This window comes from Symphalangus syndactylus, chromosome 18, assembly GCF_028878055.3.
Source record: "Symphalangus syndactylus isolate Jambi chromosome 18, NHGRI_mSymSyn1-v2.1_pri, whole genome shotgun sequence".
NCBI classification, from domain to species: Eukaryota; Metazoa; Chordata; class Mammalia; order Primates; family Hylobatidae; genus Symphalangus; species Symphalangus syndactylus.
Window position 1 is genome coordinate 75,206,652 of NC_072440.2, and position 24,996 is coordinate 75,231,647.

The window sequence follows — 24,996 nt, forward strand, 5'->3', positions numbered from 1 at the left end:
ACCACCAGCATGATCAAGATACAAAGCATTGACCTGGTGCAGTGGCTCACAGCTGTAATTTCAATACTTTGGGAGGCCAAGAAAGGAGGATCTCTTGAGCTCAGGAGTTTGAGGGCAGCCAGGGCAACACAGTGAGACCTCTATCTCTATAAAAAATAAAAACTTAGCCAGGCTTGGTGGCATGCACCTGTAGTCCCAGCGACTTGGGAGGCTGAGGTGAGAGGATCGCTTGAGCCCAGGAGGGTGAGGCTGCAGTGAGCCACAATAGTGCCGCTGCACTTGGCCTGGGTGACAGAGTGAGACCCTGTCTCAAAAAATAAGCCCCCTACCACCCACCCCAAAAAAGGCACAGAGCATTTCCGTCTCCCTGAAAATGTCCCTGTGTCCTTTTGCAGTGGATCCCTGCCCTGCTTTCTGTCACTCTAGCCCTCTTTACCCACCCATCCCATCCCTGCACCCCCCCCTTTTTTTTTTAACTTAGATTTGTGCTCAACTGTAATGTCTCTAAATTCTGGGATTTGAGGTGTGTGTTTGTGTGAGTTTTTTTTTTTTTCCAAATCACATAAAAGTAAGTGTGTGTGTGTGTGTGTGTGTGTGTATATATATATATATATATATTTTTTTTTTTTCTGAGATGGACTCTCACCCTGTCGCCCAGGCTGGAGTGCAATGGTGCCATCTTGGTTCACAGCAACCTCTGCCTCCCAGGTTCAAATGATTCTCCTGCCTCAGCCTCCTGAGTAGCTGAGGTTACAGGCACACCACCACGCCTAGCTAATTTTTTGAATCTTTAGTAGAGACAGGGTTTCACCATGTTGGACAGGCTGGTCTCAAACTCCTGTCGTGATCCGCCCACCTCTGCCTCCCAAAGTGCTGGAATTACAGGCATGAGCCACCACTGCTGGCCCAAATGTATAATTTTTTAAATTCACACTTTGGTGAACTGGTTTAAGTGAGGAAAAGTGTTGATTAGTGTGTTTTCAAAAGATGACATTTTTTTTTTCCCCTGAAACACAGTCTTGCTCTGTCACCTAGGCTGGAGTGCAGTGGTATATTCTTGGCTCACTGCAACCTCTGCCTCCTGGGTTCAAGCGATTCTCCTGCCTCAGGTTCCCGAATAGCTGGGATTACAGGTGCCCACCATTGCGCCCGACTAATTTTTGTATTTTTAGTAGAGATGGGGTTTCACCATCTTGGCCAGGCTGGTCTCGATCTCCTGACCTCGTGATCTGCCCACCCTGGCCTCCCAAAGTGCTGGGATTACAGGTGTGAGCCACTGTGCCCAGCCTAAGATGAAAAAATTTTTAAAGTGACTAGTTCATTAATTCCCAAATCTTAGGCTCTAAAGACACCTTTTATTTCTATTGTAGTTACCAGTTTTGGAAGATATGATAAACAACTTTTTTTTCTTTTTCTTTTTTTTTTTTTTTTTTTTGAGATGGAGTCTTGGTCTGTCGCCCAGGCTGGAGTGCAGTGGCGCAATCTCGGCTTACTGCAAGCTCCACCTCCCAGGTTCACGCCATTCTCCTGCCTCAGCCTCCCTAGTAGCTGGGACTACAGGCGCCCGCCACCACGCCCGGCTAATTTTTTGTATGTCTAGTAGAGACGGGGTTTCTACTGTGTTAGCCAGGATGGTCTCGATCTGACCTCGTGATCCACCCGCCTCGGCCGCCCAAAGTGCTGGGATTACAGGTGTGAGCCACCATGCGCGGCCTTGCCAATTTATAATTTTCCGTTAGATTTTTTCAAAAATTGAGAGTTGCTCCCTGGCCTCCTTTACCATCTTACCTTGCATTTGATTCTTGACTTTTCCTCCAACATTTAAATTGTCAGAACTTCTAAGCAATTTTAACATTACATATGTAATATTTCTTCTGATATTGAGGGAGTATTTTAATATCCCATACTGTCTGAAAGTGATAAAAATCCCTTGGCATAATTGCGCCACTGCACTCCAGCCTGGGCGACAGAGCGAGACTCCGTCTCAAAAAAAAAAAAAAAAAAAAAAAACGATTCTTGGCCAGGCACTATGGCCCACATTTCTAATCTCAGCACTTTGGGAGGCCAAGGCAAGAAGATTGCTCGTGAAGCCAGGAGTTTGAGATCGGCCTGGGCAACATAGTAGGACTATGTCTCTCCAAAAAAATTTTTAAAAATTAGCTAAGCATGGTGACATGTGCCTATAGTCATGTCTGCTCAGGGGGCTGAGGTTAGAGGATCACTTGAGCCTGGGAATTCAAGGCTGCAGCCAGCTATGATCCCGCCACTGTGACAGCCTGGTCAATAAAGCAAGGTTGTGTCTCAAAAAAAAAAAAAAAAGTTTGTAAAAAGTGCTCATGAAGGTATGAATAGTAGGGCTTGTTTTATAAAATGAGCTACCTATTAAAGTCTCAGTTCTGGCTGGGTGCAGTGGCTCATGCCTGTAATCCCAGCACTTTGGGAGGCCGAGACAGGCAGACGATCTGAGGGCGGGAGTTTGACCTGGCCAACATGGTAAGACCCCATCTCTACTAAAAATACAAAAAATTAGCTGGGCGTGATGGCGGGCGCCTGTAATCCCAGCTACTCAGGAGGCTGAGGCAGGAGAATCACTTGAACTCGGGAGGTGGAGGTTGCAGTGAGCCGAGATCAAGCCACTGCACTCCAGCCTGGAAGACAGAATGAGACTCCATCTCAAAAAAAAGTCTCAGTTCTGTGACAGTGAGCATGCAATTGAATGGTTCTTCTTAGGAAAGGAGAATTAAATCATACCTATCATGCTACTGTGTTAGATAAAATTGTAGCAAAAATATTGAACCCACTTCATTTATACAACAGAATTAACTGTACTTGAAATATAATTTATGAATTTGTAGAGAAATATAACTGTGTCTAAATTCTCAGCAGTTAGTATCTATCAGAAAATGTGCATGTAGATATACCCACTCTGTAAATGCTTTGTTGCACTTTTTTTGGTTTTGGGATTTTTGTTTGAGACAGAGACTTGCTCTGCTGCCCAGGCTAGAGTGCAGTGGCACGATCTTGGCAAACTGCAACCTCTGCCTCCCAGGTTCAAGTGATTCTTGCGCCTCAGCCTCTTGAGTAGCTGGGACTACAGGCGCACACCGCCACGCCCAGCTAATATTTGTATTGTTAGTAGAGACAGGGTTTCACCATTTTGGCCAGGCTGGTCTCAAACTCTTGACATCAGGTGATCTGCCCCCCCCCCGCCTTGGCCTCCCAAAGTGCTGGTTTTACAGGTGTGAGCCACCATGCCTGGCCACTCTTTCACTCTTAAAAATGCTCGGGTTTAAGGGTTGGTGGAAAAAGGAAAAAAAAAAAAGGCCCTGATCTGGATGATGAGTTTACAGCCATCTAGTTGAGACTGTTGTAAAGTAGAAATTTTCCCTGTAAAGAGTCACTTTCTTCCCAGGTGAAAACATTAATCAAGCAAGGATAATCTTTAAAATTAAACTTTAGTTCTAAATATGATTTTTGAGTACGAGCTTTTTTAAAGTGTTGAGTTGCTTCATTTACTTACTTGATAAAATTGAGAAGCAGTATTGCCCAGTGGTTAAGAGCACTGGTCCTAGAATTTTACTTAGTTGTAAATTCTGGCTCTAAAACGTACTATGATTTGGGGCTTGTGAGGAAGTAATGTGTGTAGAGGCATTAATTATTAGCACAAGCCTGGAATATAGTAAGCAACCCAGTAAGTATTAGTAATTATAAGGATCATAAATCTGATTGAATACTTACTCTATGTCTGACCCTGCACTCAGTGCTAAGGGATTCAGAAATTATTTGACATTCTTCCCAGGAACCTGACGTGGAATACTGTTTTTCCTTTGTTTTTTGTTTTTGTTTTTTGAGATGGAATTTTGCTGTCGCTTAGGCTGGAGTGTAGTGGCACCATCTCTGCTCACTGCAGCCTCCGCCTCCGCCTCCCAGGTTCAAGCAGTTCTCCTACCTCAGTCTCCCGAATAACTGGGATTACAGGCAACCCCCACCACGCCTGGCTAATTTCTGTATTTTTAGTAGAGATGGGGTTTTGCCGTGTTGGCCAGGTTGGTCTCAAGCACCTGGCCTCAGGTGATCTCCACCCACCTCGGCCTCCCAAAGTGCTGGGATTACAGGTGTGAACCACTGTGCTGGCCTGTTTATTTTTTTTCTGCCAACATTATCAAACAGTCTCCTTCTATATACTAACTAATAGACATCTTTATACATCTTTATACAATTTAATTCTTCATTTAGGTTTGTGTCTGGCTGTTGCCCTGCTGTTGTTTATTAATGTTGATCATACAGCTATTTTGGCATTGCCCACAGCTATTGAGGATAAGAAAAGTGATGAAGAAAGTGGTAGCTGCCCTCAGTAGAAGCTTATGAAGACGCTGTTTTTAGTTTTAAGGGATCAGTTAATCTACAGCTTTTCATAGAGCATTCATTGGTTTAGATCTTAATATTATCCTGAAACTGGATAATACTTCATATTTTGGATTATCCAATTAATGCAACAAACACATGAGGGTCTACGGCATTGGAGTCATTGTTCACATTTATTCACCCAAACTTAACTATCAGTGCTGCTTTTCCTACCCACCCACTCTCCCCTGGGCTTACCCCCTGAAGAGCAAGAACGATTTATTTATTTTTATTTAATTTTTCGAGACAGTCTTGCTCTGGCGCCCAGGCTGAAGTGTAGTGTCGCAATTTCAGCTCACTGCAACCTTCACCTCCTGGGTTCAAGCGATTCTCCTGCTTCAGCCTTCCGAGTACCTAGGACTACAGGCACACGTGACCATGCCCAGCTAATTTTTGTATTTTTAGTAGAGATGGGATTTTGCCATGTTGGCCAAGCTGGTCTCGAACTCCTGGGCCTCAGGTGATCCGTCCACCTCGGCCTCCCAACGTGCTGGGATTATAGGCATGAGCCACCGCTCCCGGCCAGCAAGAACAATTTAAACATAAGCCAGTTTACGCTTACGTAAACTGCATGTGCACTCCAGAGTCAGAGATTCACCTGGGGATTGTGAATCTGCATTTCCCTCCTGCCTTTCAGTTTAAGCATCTTGTCATTACATGGGATTTTAGTGTTTATAAATGCATATTCACACAATATGGCTTCTAAACTATTTTGTGTGTATATATATGTATTATATATGTATATAGATATGTATATGTGTGTGTGTATATATATATATTTGTTGTTGTCGAGACAGGGTCTCACTCTGTTGTCCAGGCTGGAGTGCAGTAGTGTGATCATGGCTCACCACCAGAGCCTCAACCTCCCAGGCTCAAGTGATCATCCCACCTAAACCTCCCAAGTAGTTGGGACTACAAGCATGCACCACCACGCCTGGCTGATTTTTGTATTTTTTGCAGACATGGGGTTTTGCCATATTGCCTAAGCTGTATTTTGTCTATTTTTTTTTTTTTTTTTGAGATAGGTTGTTGTTCTGTCACCCAGACAGTGGCACAATCTTGTCTCACTGTAGCCTTGACCTCCTGGGCTCAAGCAATCCTCTTGCCTCAGCCTCCTGAGTAGCTGAGACCACAGGCATGCACTATCATGCCCGGCTTACTTTTTTTGTATTTTTTGTAGAGACAAGGTTTTGCCATGTTGCCCAGGCTCATCTCAAACTCCCGGTCTCAGCTGATCCTCCTGCCTTGACCTCTCAAGGTACTGGGATTACAGGCATGAGCTACCACACCTGGCATATTTTATCTATTCTTAACGGAAATATTCATTATAATTCTATTGAAAGAAATAGCTGTGTTGCACTTAGAGAACAGTATGTTGATATCCACTCTGGCATGCCTTCCTAAGGGATTTTCAGGGGAATATGACAATTGGAGAATTGAGCCAACTTTAGACCCTTGGTCTAAAGAGAAGTCAAAATTAGTAGGAGTCTGAATCCCTGCCTTCAAGAAGCTTGTAATCTAATTGGGGAGCACATTTATACTGGAAAGCACATCTGTGAAACAATTCACAGTAAAGGCTGTAAGGAATCATGAGGATAAATGGCAGCCACAACAACTGCAAGCATTCTGTCCCATTGTCCCCATAAATACAACCAACGTTGTCAAGCAACAAGTCTAGATTTTTGGTTTAGGAAAAAAGGCGTCAGTATCATCAGAGGGGATGGGAAAGAGCAAAAGTGGCTTTATCTGTAAAGGCTTCCTGGAATTGTTGACTTGTAATTGAATAGGTGCTAGGCGAGAGATAGATAAAAGTCATGAGGATGTTTCAGACAGGACGGTTGTTGGGAGCATGATGGTGTGAATCAAGCCAAACTGTTTATCTTTTCATTTGGCCAGATGGTAGGGGACACACGGGAGTGTCACAGGAGTGAGGATTGTCAGGAGCATCACCAGCTGACTCGGGTGAAGATAAATTCTCTTGACCATCATATTCCTCATTCTCCTCACTGTCAGCACTGAGGCCTTTTTCGAGTGCTTTCTGAGCCTTCTCATAGTTAAAGTGGTGAATTTTATGGAAAATACTTGTTTTAAAATTTGTCTATTTTATCTAAAAATTTGGTTGTGGCTAAATGATTACCTTGTAAGCCCTTGTGGGAGACAGTGTGATATAATAGAGGTCAGCAACAGGAGTCAGGGACCCCAGGTTTTGGCACCTGACTGTCATTTATTAGCTCCATGACCATAGGCAAGTTGCTTAAGCTCTCTGCATCTTAGTTTCCTCACTTCCAAAATGTTAGACCAGAATCAGACGTTTTTATGCTATACAATTTTTTTTTTTTTTTTTTGAGACAGGATTTTACTCTGTTCCAGGCTGGAGTGCAGTGGCACAATCATAGCTTACTGTAGCCTCAAACTCCCAGGCTCCAGCAATCCTCCTACCTCTGCCTCCCAAGTAGCTAGGACTACAGGTGTGCACCACCACACCCAGCTAATTTATTTCTCACTATGTTGCCCAAGCTGATCTGAAACTCCTGGCCTCAAGTGATTCTTCTGCCTTGGCCTCCCAAAGAATTTTTTTTTTCTTTTCAATGACACTTTATTTTTTATTTTTATTTTTATTTTTTTAAAATTATACTTTTAAGTTTTAGGGTACATGTGCACAACATGCAGGTTTGTTATGTATGTATACATGTGCCATATTGGTGTGCTGCACCCATTAACTCTTCATTTAACATTAGGTGTATCTCCTAATGCTATCCCCCCTGCCTCCTCCTACCCCACAACAAGCCCCACTGTATGATGTTCCCCTTCCTGTGTGCATGTATTCTCATTGTTCAATTCCCACCTATGAGTGAGAACATGCAGTGTTTGGTTTTTTTGTCCTTGAGATAGTTTGCTGAGAATGATGGTTTCAAGCTTCATCCATGTCCCTACAAAGGACATGAACTCATCATTTTTTATGGCTGCATAGTATTCCATGGTGTATATGTGCCACTTTTTTTTTTTTTTTTTTGACGGAGTCTTTCTCTGTCCCCCAGGCTGGAGTGCAGTGGCGCGATCTCGGCTCACTGCAAGCTCCGCCTCCCGGGTTCACACCATTCTCCTGCCTCAGCCTCCCGAGTAGCTGGGACTACAGGCGCCCGCCACCACGCCCTGCTAACACGGGGTTTCACCGTGTTAGCCAGGATGGTCTCGATCTCCTGACCTCGTGATCCGCCCACCTTGGCCTCCCAAAGTGCTGCGATTACAGGCTTGAGCCACCACGCCCAGCCTATGTGCCACATTTTCTTAATCCAGTCTATCATTGATGGACATTTGGGTTGGTTCCAAGTCTCTGCTATTGTGAATAGTGCCACAATAAACATACGTGTGCATGTGTCTTTATAGAAGCATGTTTTATAATCCTTTGGGTATATACCCAGTAATGGGATGGCTGGATCAAATGATATTTCTGGTTCTAGATCCCTGAGGAATCGCCACACTGACTTCCACAATGGTTGAACTAGTTTAGAGTCCCGCCAACAGTGTAAAAGTGTTCCTATTCCTCCACATCCTCTCCAGCACCTGTTGTTTCCTGACTATTTAATGATTGCCATTCTAACTGGTGTGAGATGGTATCTCATTGTGGTTTTGATTTGCATTTCTCTGATGGCCAGTGATGATGAGCATTTTTTCATGTGTCTTTTGGCTGCGTAAATGTCTTCTTTTGAGAAGTGTCTGTTCATATCCTTCACTCACTTTTTGATGGGGTTGTTTGTTTTTTTCTTGTAAATTTGTTTGAGTTCATTGTAGATTCTGGATATTAGCCCTTTGTCAGATGAGTAGACTGCAAAAATTTTCTCCCATTCTGTAGGTTGCCTGTTCACTCTGATGGTAGTTTCTTTTGCTGTGCAGAAGCTCTTTAGTTTCATTAGATCCTATTTGTCAATTTTGGCTTTTGTTGCCATTGCTTTTGGTGTTTTAGACGTGAAGTCCTTGCCCATGCCTATGTCCTGAATGGTATTGCCTAGGTTTTCTTCTAGTGTTTTTATGGTTTTAGTCTAACATTTAAGTCTTTAATCCATCTTGAATTAATTTTTGTATAAGGTGTAAGGAAGGGATCCAATTTCAGCTTTCTACATATGGCTAGCCAGTTTTCCCAGCACCATTTATTAAATAGGGAATCCTTTCCCCATTGCTTGTTTTTTTCAGGTTTGTGGAAGATCAGATAGTTGTAGATATGTGGCATTATTTCTGAGGGCTCTCTTCTGTTCCATTGGTCTATATCTCTGTTTTGTTACCAGTACCATGCTGTTTTGGTTACTGTAGCCTTGTAGTATAGCTTGAAGTCAGGCAGTGTGATGCCTCCAGCTTTGTTGTTTTGGCTTAGGAGTGACTCGGCAACGTGGGCTCTTTTTTGGTTCCATATGAACTTTAAAGTAGTTTTTTTCCAATTCTGTGAAGAAAGTCATTGGTAGCTTGATGGGGATGGCATTGAATCTATAAATTACCTTGGGCAGTATGGCCGTTTTCACGATATTGATTCTTCCTACCCATGAGCATGGAATGTTCTTCCATTTGTTTGTATCCTCTTTTATTTCATTGAGCAGTGGTTTGTAGTTCTCCTTGAAGAGGTCCTTCACATCCCTTGTAAGTTGGATTCCTAGGTTTTTTATTCTCTTTGAAGCAATTGTGAATGGGAGTTCACTCATGATTTGGCTCTCTGTTTGTCTGTTATTGGCGTATAAGAATGCTTGTGATTTTTGCACATTGATTTTGTATCCTGAGACTTGGCTGAAGTTGCCTGTCAGTTTAAGGAGATTTTGGGCTGAGACGATGGGGTTTTCTAGATATACAATCATGTCATCTGCAAACAGGGACAATTTGACTTTCCTCTTTTCCTAATTGAATACTCTTCATTTCCTTCTCCTGCCTGATTGCCCTGGCCAGAACTTCCAACACTATGTTGAATAGGAGTGGTGAGAGAAGGCATCCCTGTCTTGTGCCAGTTTTCAAAGGGAATGCTTCCAGTTTTTGCCCATTCAGTATGATATTGGCTGTGGGTTTGTCATAGATAGCTCTTATTATTTTGAGATACATCCCATCAATACCCAATTTATTGAGAGTTTTTAGCATGAAGTGTTGTTGAATTTTGTCAAAGGCCTTTCTCCATCTATTGAGATAATCGTGGTTTTTGTCGTTGGTTACGTTTATATGCTGGATTACATTGATTGATTTGTGTATGTTGAACCAGCCTTGCATCCCAGGGATGAAGCCCACTTGATCATGGTGGATAAGCTTTTTGATGTGCTGCTGGATTCGGTTTGCCAGTATTTTATTGAGGATTTTTGCATCGATGTTCATCAGGGATATTGGTCTAAAATCTCTTTTTTGGTTGTGTCTCTGCCAGGCTTTGGTATCAGGATGATGCTGGCCTCATAAAATGAGTTAGGGAGGATTTCCTCTTTTTCTATTGATTGGGATAGTTTCAGAAGGAATGGTACCAGTTCCTCCTTGTACCTCTGGTAGAATTCAGCTATGAATCCATCTGGTCCTGGACTTTTTTTGGTTGGTAAGCTATTAATTATTGCCTCAATTTCAGAGCCTGTTATTGGTCTATTCAGAGACTCAACTTCTTCCTGGTTTAGTCTTGGGAGGGTGTATGTGTTGAGGAATTTATCCATTTCTTCTAGATTTTCTGGTTTATTTGCGTAGAGGTGTTTATAGTATTCTGTGATGGTAGTTTGTATTTCTGTGGGATCGGTGGTGATAGCCCCTTTATCATTCAATGAAACTTTTTACAGATAAAAACTTTACTCAAAACCCTGTTATATAAAACAGAGCTGATCTGCTAGGCAGCTAGAAGCTCCAACTGCTTACCTAACGCTTCCTTCTCAGAGTTCTCCCAGGGACCTTAAGGCTCAGGAGAACACAGCTGGAAAATCCCTGGACTAGATCCCTTAGGTCCCTTCTAGAATGTAACAATTTCTGAATCTTATATTGATAAATGGAGTGGAATTTCTTAAAAACAATTTTGAGGAGGCAATGCAGTTTTAAATACGTACGTATTGTATGCCACGCTGTAAGATATTGCAGATACAGTGAGCAACAAGAAAAGGTAAACACAGCTCTTCCTTCAAGCAGCACAGTTAGAAGAGTAAGAGGGGAACAAAAGAGCTATAACTTATATATGATATTATATGTATTATATGTAATATAATATATATTATATGATTTATTGTTATAACACAACTCATACTACATGGAGATTTTCTCCCTAAAAATAATTACAGAGATTAAGAATAGAGAAAGGAAAATGAATGTGTATGTTTTAATTCTGCAAAAAGGTCGGGCACGGTGGCTCAGCCTGTAATCCCAGCAGAAGGATAACTTGAGCTCAGGAGTTGGAGACCAGCCTGTGCCGCATAATGAGACCTTGTATCTGCAAAAAAATTTTGAAAATTAGCCAGGCATGGTGGCGAGCGCTTGTATTCCCAGGTACTCAGGAGGCTGAGGTGGGAGGATCACTTGACCCCTGGAGGTCAAGGCTGCAGTGAGCCACGATCAAACCACTGTACCCTAGCCTATGTAACAGAGTGACTGTCTCAAAAATAATAATATTTGTCAAAATAGCATGTCTTTGTATCACTGCCACATTGCTTGTCTGAAGCAAAGTGGACTCACTTTGTTATCAGAAGTGATCTCACCAAAGACCAAGTTGTCCAGTTGCCTTGGAGTGTAGGTCATGCGTTGCCAGTACCCTGGGGCTGTGTACAAAGGCCAGGCTGAGGAGACCTTGTGGTTACCCCCATGGGACTTGTAACTTGTCAAGTGGGAAGGTGGCACCAAGTGAAGAAGGGTGGGCTCCTTGGTTTTGGCCTCACGTGGTCCTTCCCAGAATGAATGGTGAAGAAATAATAATTCCGTAGAAAAATTTAAATTCTATTTTGTTTACTTTTTGGATGGGAGATAGGTGTACACATGGCACTAAAGTTCAAAAAGAGCTTAAGGAGGCCAGGCACGGTGGCTCACACCTGCAATCCCAGCACTTTGGGAAGCCGAGGCGGGCATAGTGTGCCTGTAATCCCAGCTACTTGGGAGGCTGAGGCAAGAGAATCACTTGAACCCAGGAGGCAGAGGTTGCAGTGAGCAAGGTTGTGCCATCGCACTCTAGCCTGGGCAGCAGAGTGAGATTCCATCTCAAAAAATAAAAGTGAAAACAGCAGCTTCCTCTGGGAGGTGGGGCTGGAAGACTTACTTTTTCTGTTATACTTTTGTACTATTGCAAGTTTTAAAATCATGCATGTATTTTACAGTAAATCCAGGAGAAATTATGCACTTAATTTTTCTGGGTAAATTGTGTTGTAGAGGTAATGGAGGATTATTAAAATTTCTTTTTTTTTTTTTTTTGTTTCCCAGATAGCAGACCCCACGTTAGCTGAAATGGGAAAAAACTTGAAGGAGGCAATGAAGATGCTGGAGGACAGTCAGAGGTGAGTAGGACAGAGATGACCCTGTTCAACGAGTTCAGCCTGCTGTGAAGCTAGTGGCTCCGGTTTCCTTCTGTTAAAGGTGCCTCTTGGCTTCACAGTGTCACACACAGCTTCGGCTGACTTCAAAATTGGTATTTGTCCTGGGTAAAAGGTGCCTTGTAGTTAAAGGATTTCGAAATTGAGAGGAAAGACTTATACTATTTAATTCTGTCTATTAAGAGTTTCATTTACTTAATATATTGATTTGACTGTATAAATACTTATTATATATTCAGGTCATATAGAGCACCAAGTAAACAAGAAGTGGGTGGAACTTTTTTGTTGCATATTCTTGTCTTTTCCAGAAACTCAAACGATACCTGAAACTGGAGGCAGGGAGATGTGATAAATGTGTTTGAAATCCTGCCTCAGTCACTGGGAGGTTATAGGCAACATGGTCATATTTGCATGTTCAAGAGTTAGAAATTTGGTATGATGAAACACATAAACAGCTTTTTCTTTTCTTTAAATTAGAAGAACAGAAGAGGAAAATGGAAAGCTCATATCTGGAGATATTCCAGGCCCACTCCAGGGCAGGTAGGTGGCAATGAGGATCCATACCTTTAGTTAATGTGTAAATTTTTGTTTGTTTGTTTCTGAGACGGAGTCGTGCTCTGTTGCCCTGGCTGGGGTGCAGTGGTGCGATCTGGGCTCACTGCAACCTCCGCCTCCCGGGTTCAAGCAGTTCTTTCTGGTGCCTCAGCCTCCTGAGTAGCTGGGATTACAGGCATGCACCACCGTATCTGGCTGATTTTTGTATTTTCCATAGAGGCGGGATTTTGCCATGTTGGCCAGGCTGATTTCTAACTCCTGACCTTGACCTCAGGTGATCTGCCCACCTCGGCCTCCCAAAGTGCTGGCATTGCAGGTGTGAGCCACTGTGCCCGGCCTACATTTTTCTTAAACCGGTGTCTTATCATCATTGATTTACGGTTTTAGTTTTAATGAACACATAGCAAATTTTTAAATAGACTTACATGCAGTATAACATTAGAAAACTGAAGTGCCGTTGGCTGGTTGGTGACATTGCTGCACCTACTGGCTTCTCTCCATCTCTCATTTGGAATTTAATAGAGGCTGAGTACAGTGGGTCACACCTGTAATCCCAGCCCTTTGGGAGGCCAAGGAGGGAGGATCACTTGAGCCCAGGAGTTCAAGGTTACAGCGATCTGTGATTGTACCACTGCACTCCAGCCTGAGTGATAGAGACACTCTGTAATTTTGAGACGGAGTCTCGCTCTGTCACCAGGCTGGAGTGCAGTGGCATGATCTCTGCTCACTGCAACCTCTGCCTCCCAGGTTCAAGCGATTCTCCTGCCTCAGCCTCCTGAGTGGCTGGGATTACAGGCACCCACCACCACGCCCAGCTACCTTTTGTGTTTTTAGTAGAGACGGGGTTTCACCATGTTGGTCAGGACGGTCTCCATCTCCTGACCTCAGGTGATCCGCCTGCCTCAGCCTCCTAAAGTGCTGGGACTACAGGCATGAGCCACTGCACCTGGCCAAAAATTTTTTGAAAAACCAACAATTTAATACAACCTCATGACTCAAAAGTGATACGTGGAGCTAGGCACCATGGTGCACACCTGTAGTCCCAGCTGCTTGGGAGCCTGAGGCAGGAGGATCGCTTGAGTCAAGGAGGTCGAGGCCACCCTGAACAACGTGGCGAGACCGTATCAAATAAAAGTGATATACAAATTCATCATTGTAACTGGTATATCATACTTAGTTCACTCTTGAAGTCTGTAATCTATTGGTAGACTGAGTTTTATTCTGAGAGGTGTTTTAATTTGATAAGATTTATTGTTTTCATAATGTAAATGAAAGGAAAATGTCAAATTACTTATTTTTTGGCAACTGAAGCAAATCTTTCACGTCTTCATGGTTTGAATAGCAGGAAAAATAGCAAAAAAGTAAGTAGCTGATTAAAATTTTCACAAGACATTAGCAGTTAATCTGGGATTAGTATCCCAGCCCAGCTTCCCTGAGACAAACTTATTTTTTTTTCCTATTATAACCAGGAAACAGCACATAAGTAAACAGTACACCTCCCTTAAATATTCTTTGACCTGAATATAAATTGAACCAGGTTGCAAAAGAAAAGTGTGGAGGAAGGATCACAGTGTGCCAGTAACACGCCGAGATACTAATACTTTAAAACAGTCACTCCTATTCGTAGCATGAATAATGCTGATGTGAAGCTAGGTGTGACGTGCATTCGCAGCTCAGAACAGGAGGCAGGTCCTATAAAATCTCCTCATTCCAGGCCTACTGAGGGAAACCAAAAGTTTTAAGGTTTAGTCTCCTAATTCCACGGACGTTTTCCCAGGAGAGATACTCCCAGCAGCAACTGTAATTCTCAGCCTTAAGCCACTGACTAGGAGGATTCACACTTAGGAGTGCTGCTACCCAGCATTCAAGACTAGTAACGTGCCAGGCACAGCTAAGTGCCATACCTTCACTGTCTGAAGCCTCCCAAATCCATAACGTCTGGCTTGGCAAGTTGGAATAGCTTGCTCAAGGTCATGTGGCAGGCAGCCAAGTGTGCCTCAAGGGCCCCTGCCTGCTCTAATCTCTACAGTGTCCAAGGCCCAGAGCCCCTCTCTTGAAGGGCAGCACCTTGGGGACAATTGGTTTGGGGACATTGTTTTGATGGCGCTTCCTTTTTTGAAAGAGGAAACATCTTTTTAATCTATGCTTATTCACAGAGGAATAGCTTTATGTTATTCCTGTTGCAAGTTGCCTTGCCATTGCTTGCTACTTCAGCCATTCAAATTCTTTTCTAACCTTCCATCTCCTCATGTAATGAGCATTTCATAGCAACATATGTTGGATAGAAGTAAAATATTTTTACACTCTAAGCAGATCTCAAGGTTCCCAGCTTGGGGAAGAGCTGGTAATAAATGAAGCTTGCATTGTTAAAGGCTGTTAGTCCGAACGGACAAGATCCCTAAGGAGGAAAATTAGATATACCAGTGGCATTGGAGTATTCTGTGACTGTCTAGCATTATAATATACTAAGGATGATTATATGTTTTATTTTATATAATTTATATTTTATATTTTGTATAATGTATAGTATATAATATACTTATATAAGTACATATTATAAGGACTTTTGGCTCCTATTACATGCTTATTAAATATTCTCTGTCTTGTACTCCAAGATTCAAATGAAATGTGTAGAAATATTGCTAGAGCAAGACTGGTGGATGGGCAAGGTGGCTCAGGCCTGTAATCCCAGCACTTTTGGAGGCTGAGGCAGGAGGATTGGTTGAGCTCAGTGGTTTGAGACCAGCCTGGGCAACATGGCAAAACCCTGTTTCTACCAAAAATAAAAAAACGGCTGGGCATGGTGGCTCACGCCTGTAATCCCAGCACTTTGGGAGGCCGAGGATGGTGGATCACTTGAATCCAGGAGTTGAAGACCAGTCTGGCCAACATGGTGAAACCCCATCTCTACTAAAAATACAAAAATTAGCCGAGCTTGGTGGCGCACGCTTGTAATCTCAGCTACTCAGGAGGCTGAGGCAGGAGGATCGCTTAAACCCGGGAGGTGGAGGTTGCAGTGAGCCCAGATTATGCCACTTCCCTCCAGCTTGGGTGACAAAGTGAGACCCTGTCTCAAAAAAATAAATAAATAAAAATAAAAAGACTGGTGACATTTATTAAAATGAAACTCATAGTTAGGTAGAAGATTTATTTAACCACAAGTAAGTTTATATCAGAATTCAGTTTATAATTTGAGCTTTGTTTTTTAAAAAGCATAAACTATGTACCACGTTCTTTCTCTTATAGTTGCTTAAGAAAAAAACTTGAAGCAACGCTAGTTGGATGAGGGAAGTAGTGGGAGAGTTGTGGGGGATGTGTGCTGTTCCCATCAGCCCATCAACTCTTTTTATTCTGCAGTGGACAAGATATGGTGAGCATCCTCCAGTTAGTTCAGAATCTGATGCATGGAGATGAAGATGAGGAGCCCCAGAGCCCCAGGTAATGAACCTGGCAGCTTCTCTTTTCAAGTGTATGTGTTCTTGATTTCAGTAGTGATTGCGCTCTGACAAGTTGCTCCAGTAAGAAGCTGTATTTCATTGAGTTACATATGATATTAAAATAATTCTTTTTATTCTCAGAAAGACATTTATATGTAATATGTATTTTGTGAAATGAAGGCATTTATTGAAATTAGATCGCATGGTTTTTATGGTATCATGCCTTAGAGAGGCGCTGGCAGAAGGACTGAAGAGTGAGTGTCGTATGTCTTTCTGCTGCTGTGCTTCTGCTTCCTAAGAATTGCTGTACTTGTATTCATTAGGTATTTAGTTAGTTTTCTCTTTAATTATTTTAAATTTAATGTTTTGAAATAAGTAAAATTGTTCTCTTGGTTCAAAATTCAGACAGTAAAAAACGATGTACAAAGGGAAATTTCCTTCCTACCTCTATCTCCCTACCGTGTTTTCTTCTCTAGAGGCAGACATTACCAGTGTCTTGTGTATTCTTCCAGAGAGATTTTATATGTATTATACACCAGCAAAATGTCCATGCCCACCCTCTCTAATACATAATTACTATGCACATGCTCTGCGCCTTGCACTTTTTCATTTATGTCTTGGAGTTCACTGCATATTAATGCACAGGAACTTTCTACTTTGTCAGAGGTATGTATTTTACTTTGAACGGATGTACCATGTTTTATTTTATTGGTCCCCTGTCATGTTCTTCTGTTACAAACATTGCTGCAGCAAACAACTTTCGACATGTGTCACTTCTCATAGAAGCAAGTGTCTGGAGGACAAAGTCCTGAAAGTGGAGTTGCTGTCTCAGACAGTGTGTGCTTTTGTAATTTTGATCGATCCTGCCAAATTTCCCTCCATGGAGTTGCGACATTTAGCAGTCCCACCAGCAATGTATGAGAGTACTTTATTTCCACACTTTCACCTGCAAAGGCGTTATCAGACTGAAGGATCGTTGATAAGTGATATTCTGATGAGAAATCTGATAAGTGAGAAATGGTATTTCAGCATAATTTGAATTTGCGGGGTTTTTTTATTATGAACCAAGTGACGTGTCTTTCTGTATGTTTTAAGACCCATTTATGTTTCTAGGAACTGTCTGTTGCCCATGATCATATTAGGTTATTTGTCTTTTTCTTATTATTCACAGTTAACAATTGTAAACTTATTCCTTCTTTTTTACAGTTATTCTTTATAAGGGAAATTAGTTTTAATTCTGTATAAAACATTTTACATAATCAATTCTAATTATATATAAAATAATACCTAGTCCCCCATGAATTTGCTGTATTTTTGCAATAAATAATTCTTATTTGATGCATAGACTTGAGATTTAGTTCTTTTTTTTTTTTTTTGAGTTGAAGTCTTACTCTGTCCCCCAGGCTGGAGTGCAGTGGTGCCATTTCGGCTCACTTCAAGCTCCGCCTCCCAGGTTCACTCCATTCTCCTGCCTCAGCCTCCTGAGTAGCTGGGATTACAGGTGCCTGCCACCACGCGCGGCTAATTTTTTGTATTTTTAGTAGAGATGGGGTTTCACTGTGTTAGCCAGGATGGTCTCAATCTCCTGACCTCGTGATCCGCCCGCCTCGGCCTCCCAAAGTGCTGGGATTACAGGCATGAGCCACTGCTCCTGGCCAGGATTTAGTTCTTTAAAAAATGCTTTCAGCTCATTTTACCTTAGCTCTACCCTCCACAATTCTTAAGGCTGGTATTTAATTTTTAAAATACTTTAACAGGAAATTATTTTAAAACTGTTTGTAGGTACTCAATTTACAAAGGGATATTTACCTCCTGGAACTCAAATGATAAAAATATTTTTCTGGCCAGGCGCAGTGACTCATGCCTGTAATCCCAGCACTTTGGGAGGCCGAGGCAGGTGGATCACCTGAAGTCAGGAGCTCAAGAGCAGCCTGGCCAACATGGTGAAACCCCATCTCTACTAAAAATACAAAAAATTAGCCGGGCTTGGTGGTGGGCGCCTGTAATTCCAGCTACTCAGGAGGCTGAGACAGGAGAATCACGTGAACTCAGGAGGTGGAGGTTGTAGTGAGCCGAGATCGCACCTCTGCACCACAGCCTGGGCATCAAGAGGGAGACTCCATCTCAGAAAAAATATATATATATATTTTTCTCCATCTCAAAAAAGAGAAAAAATTCTCACCAAACTATCACTACCATTTGTACATTGGTTTGCCTTCTGGGCCATTAAGTAGATTTCGAGTCTGACAGATATTTCTGTGGAATTCTGTGTCTCTAAGTTCTATGTCCTTTTTTATGGTTTGACCCTAATACTTTAAACTAATTTTGCTTAACAGAATCCAAAATATTGGAGAACAAGGTCATATGGCTTTGTTGGGACATAGTCTGGGAGCTTATATTTCAACTCTGGACAAAGAGAAGCTGAGAAAACTTACAACTAGGATACTTTCAGATACCACCTTATGGCTGTGCAGAATTTTCAGGTAAAGACATGATGAGTTTCTAGTGAAGACTTTTATGACTCGGGTAGAGACTGAAAGATCTTTTTTCTGGAGCTGTACTAATTGGGTTCAGATTTCCTTCTCCTGGAAAGGGGTGTTTAACCTCTCAATGCCTGTTTCATCATCTGTTAGATGGGGATAGTATTAATACCTATTTCATAGAAGCGTTGTGAGGATTAAATGAGCTAATGGACTAATACATGTGAAGGGTGGAGAATAGAAGCACATATGTGTTTGATAGGGTCAGCAGTTATTTATTTGTGGGGTATCTAATTGGCACATGTCAGTAGAAGATAGAGCAATGATCTAGATTCAAATACAGTTGTTCCCTTATCCTTGGGTGTCCTTTGGGGATTGGTTCTTGACCTCTCATCCTCACCCTATGGATAAAAAAATTCATGGATGCTCAAATCGCTTATATAAAATAGCACAGTATTTGCATATAACTGAGGCACATCTTCCCATATACTTTATTGATTACATATAATACCTAATACGATGTAAATGCTGTGTAAATAGTTGTTACACTGTACTGTTTAGGGAATAATGACAAGGAAAAAAGTCTGTAGATATTCAGTACAGAGGCACCTACCTTTTTAAATTTCTGAAGATTTTTTACTGGTGCTTGGTTGAACCCACAGATGCAGAACCCACAGGTTCGGAGGGCCAGCTGTGCTTTGAAAATATTAGCTTGTGTTTTATTAGAAAGAAAACCCTGAGGCCAGGCGCGGTGGCTCACGCCTGTAATCCCAGCACTTTGGGAGCCTGAGGTGGGCAGATCACAAGGTGAGGAGATCGAGACCATTCTGGCTAACATGGTGAAACCCCATCTCTACTAAAAATACAAAAAAATTAGCCAGGCGTGGTAGTGGGCACCTGTAGTCCCAGCTACTTGGGAGGCTGAGGCACTGCACTCCAGCCTGGACGACAGAGCAAGACTCTGTCTCAAAAAAAAAAAAAAAAAAAAAGAAAGAAAACTCTGTCATAAGGAAGATGAATATGTGGTATAAAATTGAAATTTGTTTTATTCTGTGATAATCCTGGCAGTACTAAGGAATTACAGCAGATGAAGGATTCAGTAGGAGTCCTATGACTAGTGGTATTGGGTTTATGCTTTTACTTTTATGGGGAAGGAATGTTTGCCTAACTTGAGACATTTGTCACTTTCACTGTTGGGAAAGAACTTGGCCAAGCAAGAGTATAAATTTGCCCAACTTTGTTAAAGGAGCAGTGTTTGTTGTTCTAGTAAAAATCTAATGCCTGTAGTTGAAATTGTCCCTCTTCCTCTAGGAGATGGAGCCTCAGCAGATTATAGTAAAACCAAAAGTTAGCCTGACTAGCTTTTTTATTTTTTTGAAATGGAGTCTTGCTCTGTTGCCCAGGCTGGAGTGCAATGGCACGATCTCAGTTCAGTGCACCCTCCACCTCCTGGGTTCAAGCGATTCTCCTGCCTCAGTCTCCCGAGTAGCTGGGACTACAGGCACTCACCACCACACCTGGCAATTAGTAGAGATGGGGTTTCACCATGTTAGCCAGGCTAGTCTCAAAACTCCTGACGTCAGGTGATCTGCCTGCCTTGGCCTTCCAAATTGCTGAGATTACTGGCATGAGCCACCACACGCAGCCTCTGACTAGCATTTTTGACAGTTTTATTTACTTTGGAAGTTTTAGGGCTGAAACTCTGCTATGAGCTATGCCTGTGTTATCCAGTGCTGGCCTTAGTTCATAATAAGCCAGAACCATGATCTTCAGGCTTTTTATATCTGGGAATTCCTGGTCTCTACTTGTTTTCATAGTTTCTGCTCTTTATGGAATTGGGTATGGACGGAGGGTTATTGTCTCGCTGCTTGGTAACCCCAGCTGTAATGAGGTGTCAGCCATCTATGATGAGGATGTTTCACATTCCCGTCCTCTCTGCCTGATAGAAGTGACAATTCCTAGCTTGAGAAAATAATTGTCTCCACGATTATAAGGTTGACTTCTACAGTCCTTAACCAGAAATAAGAGCATATTAATATGTATCTCTTAACAGATATGAAAATGGCTGTGCTTATTTCCACGAAGAGGAAAGAGAAGGACTTGCAAAGATATGTAGGCTTGCCATTCATTCTCGATATGAAGACTTCGTAGTGGATGGCTTCAGTGTGTTATATAACAAGAAGCCTGTCATATATCTTAGTGCTGCTGCTAGACCTGACCTGGGCCAATACCTTTGTAATCAGGTAATGTGGTATCAGGTGGCTATTTTAAAGAAATAATGTCTTGTTTTGTCCTGGAAGTTTTAAAGTTGACCCGTTTCTCTAGTTGCTGTTCTTGTTGAGTGAAAAGAAAGATGGTCTTATATGCTTTTGTCATATTTGTAAAAATTACTGAATTTAGAAATAAGGAATATGTGATAGATTACCCAAGGGCATCCACAGTCAACATTTTTTCTTTTTTCCCAGACTTTAATCGAAGGGGGTGTGTTTGTGTTTATATGGTTGTATCTGGCTCTTTTCACTTACTGTTGAAACAGGAATATATCATTTTAATAATAATTTTTCAAAGTATAGTTTACTTTTAATGCCTTCATGGTATTTCTTCAAGTGAATATATAGGAATTAACTGTTGCCTTTTTGGACAATTAAGAGTGTTTGCATTCGCTTGCTTTCTGTGACCATTTTCAGGTAATGTTCTTTGTGTAGTGCTGTTAAGGACTTCTCTGTGCATAAAGCTCTTTCTGTATTTTATTTAGGGTTATGGTCCTCAGATGGATTTTCAGAGTCAGTCTAGAATTGCTGGATCAAAGAGTATGACTATTTTTTGTTTGTTTGTTTGTTTGTTTTTTGAGACGGAGTCTTGCTCTGTCACCCAGGCTGGAGTGCAGTGGCGCGATCTTGGCTCACTGCAAGCTCTGCCTCCCAGGTTCATGCTATTGTCCTGCCTCAGCCTCCCAAGTAGCTGGGACTACAGGCGCCTGCCACTACGCCCAGCTAATTTTTTTGTATTTTTTTTAGTAGAGATGGGGTTTCACCGTGTTAGCCAGGATGGTGTTGATCTCCAGACCTCATGATCTGCCCACCTCAGCCTCCCAAAGTGCTGGGATTACAGGCGTGAGCCACCGCGCCCAGCCGAGCATGACTGTTTTTAAAGTTCGTGGTGCTTCTAGCCCAACTGGGGGGACTACATCGAGATAAGACACTGTTAACCGTCTTTGCCAAGAACGTTTGAAAGCAAAACCCGTAGGGTTGGAGGGTTCCTCTTTTGTAAGCTGTAGGAGTCCCAGGGGGATGTATGGGAGACACTTAGTGACTTTTAAATTGATTCTGAGCTGTGATCACTTGTGTTAAGAAATTATGTCCTCTTCTTGAGGGTGTACAAAATGGGGAGTTTAATAATAATCCTCTGAAATGTGAAATGAAATTACTTAGTGTCTACTGCAAGCCAGGCTGTTGCGGACACAAGGCTGTCTGGAGACAACAGTGTAACCTTCAAAAGATGTGTGAGAGTGTTCTGTTGAGAATGGCAGCTGGCAGAGAGCATATATAAGATGGTTATGTTCATGTTTTTTGAAGTGTGTGTATCCTTTATACCTATGTTTTTGTACCTAGAAAAATACATAAATTTATACCTAGAAAATATCTGAAAGATTATGTATTAAACTGTTAACGGAGTGGATTGGTGGCTTATAGGGTAGGGGGCTAGGCATTTTCACTTTTAATACCTGTATGTTTTTGAGAATTTGTTTTATTTGGGTGTCATATTCATAATTTTTAATCCTTTAAGGAGAAAAATGTGCTTATTAAATTTTTGGTCTCTGAATGCTACCAAGTCTTAGTCATACAGAACAATATGCTGCAACTGTTTACAATTCCTAAAACTGTAAACTCCTCAAGAACTTGGAAGTTAAACATGAAGAATATAAAATTAAGTTGACAATCAGTGTCTCTGTGCATAACACTGACTTCACTTCTCTTGAGAAATGTGCATCTGCTAATCCATATTTATTACTTTTTAGGGGTGGGTGGACCCATAAATAAGATACTGTTCTTTGAATGCCTTTAGCTGGTGTTATTTACCAGTAATGCTTGGAGAAAGAATCCAAAATTACCCCCACTAAAATGCTCATGACGCAGTTGTTTCTGTGTTTGCCAAAGTGTTTCTGGTGTATTCTAGAATATACCAAAGATAGTTACTTGACTCATTTAGAAAATTTTACATTACATCCTCTTATAAGGCACTTGGAAATTCACCTTTTTTTTTTTTTTTTGGCTTGGCTTTCTAAATGTACTTTAACATCAATTTATAATATTAAGAGTTCCTAAGGAGAGAGATTTCTTAGAAGAATAATCGTGGCTTGTCTTAGAGCCACAACCTTTCACAATCTGAAGTGAATGGTGCAGAGAGCTTTCTTGTCAAGTCGTGTGTTTCTTCCTGCAGCTCGGCTTGCCCTTCCCCTGCTTGTGCCGTGTACCCTGTAACACTATGTTTGGATCCCAGCATCAGATGGTGAGTTCTACTTTTGGTTTGTAAAATCATGTGGGATTGTGTTTTGAAACTGCCTTTCAAATGAAGTTCTGTTTGCTGGCCTCCAGATAATTAGTAGCTTACTCACGTATTGCTTGGATCCTTGCCTTGTGTAATATATGCTTCTGTTAATATGTGAATGTCCACGAAGGTTGGTTGGTATATAGGTCAGGAGCACCTGGCTTTTAAGGAGTCTTGTAATTACTGTATCACCTGCTTTAAGTAGAAACATGGCAGCTCAATTAAGCACCAGAAATTTCTTCTGAAGCTCCTACTTTTAATGAGTTAGCACTGTTGCCTGGATTTATGAGTGGGCAGATTTTGAAAATGAGGTTCTTCATTGTCATCGTGGGATTGAGTTCTGCTTATTTTCAGACATGCAGGTGATAAATCTCTCCTTAATGATTCCAGAAGGAAAAGGAAAGGATGGATTTTAGAGTTTTTTATTTCTTTTGTCAAGGTAGTTTTATTTTCTAGTTTAGGTACATCAGTGAGTAATAGTAGAGATACATTCTTGGCTGTTTTAGGGTAGTTGAGAGAACATTTCATTTAAATGTAAATGTTTAAAATCAAAGAAATGTTCCTGCATATGTACAGTTTTTACCTTTAATCTTGTTTAACTGATTTTTCTAGTCTTCAAGGAAAACTATTTGATTTTCACATCTATGATGAGAGAAAACAGAAAAGTTGTCAAGAGTAAGAATTGATTTGACATTACTTTTGAGAGTTATATGCTTCTTTTGTAAGTCATAATTTTTCATTTTATAGCTTTTATACTGGGCACCTCATTTTTTAATGGTTTGTTTTGGTTCCAGGATGTTGCCTTCCTGGAGAAACTGATTAAAGATGATATAGAGCGAGGAAGACTGCCTCTGTTGCTTGTCGCAAATGCAGGTAGGTAGCATGATGCTGAATCTACCATTTTGAATATATAGGAGCGAGGCTACGTCCTCAGTCTATAAAAGATAAAGTCTTAAGAAATGTGTGTGTACCACATGTTTAAGATAGTCTGTATCCACATTGTTGCAAAAATTGTAATAGTAAGGTTGGCTCGTTAGATTTTTCTTTAATCGTTGGTTTGTTTTGGAAGTTATTTTGTGTGTGTGTATATTTTTTCATTTAGATTGTAAATGCTTCTCTATCTTCTCCTTCATGTACTTCCTTTCTCTGTTCTAAACTGAATTTTATTTTATTTTTTTGAGACAGAGTCTCACTGTGTTGCCCAGGCTAGAGTGTAGTAGCACAATCTTACCTCACTGCAATCTCTGCCTCCTGGGTTCAAGTGTTTCTCCTGCCTCAATCTCCTGAATTGCTGGGATTACAGGTGCGTGCCACCACATCTGGCTAATTTCTTGTAATTTTAGTAGAGACAGGGTTTCACTATGTTGGCCAGGCTGGTCTCGAACTCCTGACCTCAGGTGATCCACCTGGTTCAGCCTCCCAAATTGCTGGGATTACAGGCATGAGCCACTGTGCCTGGCCTGAATTTTTAAATGACACATTTAAGCCAGGTGTGGTGGCACATGCCTACAGTCCCCCTACTCAGGAGACAAGATGTTGGCTTAAGCCCAGAAGTTCAATACGAGCCTGGTAACATAACAAGACCCCCATCTCAATAAATAAATAAAAATAATTGTACTGACATTGTAAGATTGTTGTAAAAATTAAACAAGAAAATTCATAAAATGTCACACTTAAATATCTACCTTATAGGCGGCAGAGCAACTACCACTTGCTGCTCCATTTATCTCATTCAGCATCATACTTGAAATCTAAGACAGTGCAATAAGGCAAAAAAAAAAACTGACATACAGATTAGAAAGGAAGAAGTAAAACTTTATTTGCAGGCATGATTGTATAGATAGAAAACTAAAGAAAAGCTACTGGAACTAATGATCAAATCTAAACCATTTTCTGGATTTTTATATACTAGCAAAGAAGAATTGGAAATTGAATTTTAAATGTCATTTATAATAGGATCAAAAAACATGAAAAATTTATGGATAAATTTAACAAAATATATGCAAGATCCGTACATTGAAAACTAAGAATGTTACTGAGAGAAATTCAAGAAGACCCAAGAAC

The 24,996-nt window shown here is 41.3% G+C and overlaps 1 protein-coding gene across 12 annotated transcripts in view; it reads left to right on the forward strand.

Annotated features, from left to right (window-relative positions):
* Positions 1–24,996, forward strand: part of PDXDC1 (pyridoxal dependent decarboxylase domain containing 1) — a 66,831-nt gene that overhangs the window by 9,193 nt on the left and 32,642 nt on the right. For 5 of the 12 annotated variants that reach the window (XR_008652454.2, XR_010117195.1, XM_055252452.2 and 2 more), the window contains exons 2-8: positions 11,803–11,876; positions 12,390–12,452; positions 15,825–15,905; positions 18,241–18,387; positions 20,438–20,627; positions 22,825–22,893; positions 23,727–23,805. Coding sequence is in view for 10 of the 12 variants with exons in the window: in XM_055252452.2 (XP_055108427.2) it covers positions 11,803–11,876; positions 12,390–12,452; positions 15,825–15,905; positions 18,241–18,387; positions 20,438–20,627; positions 22,825–22,893; positions 23,727–23,805 (703 nt within the window). In the remaining 2 variants the exon portion in view is untranslated. The remainder of the gene's footprint in view (positions 1–11,802; positions 11,877–12,389; positions 12,453–15,824; positions 15,906–18,240; positions 18,388–20,437; positions 20,628–22,824; positions 22,894–23,726; positions 23,806–24,996) is intronic. The other 7 variants (XM_055252453.2, XM_055252447.2, XM_063623738.1 and 4 more) reach the window with 4 other exon arrangements.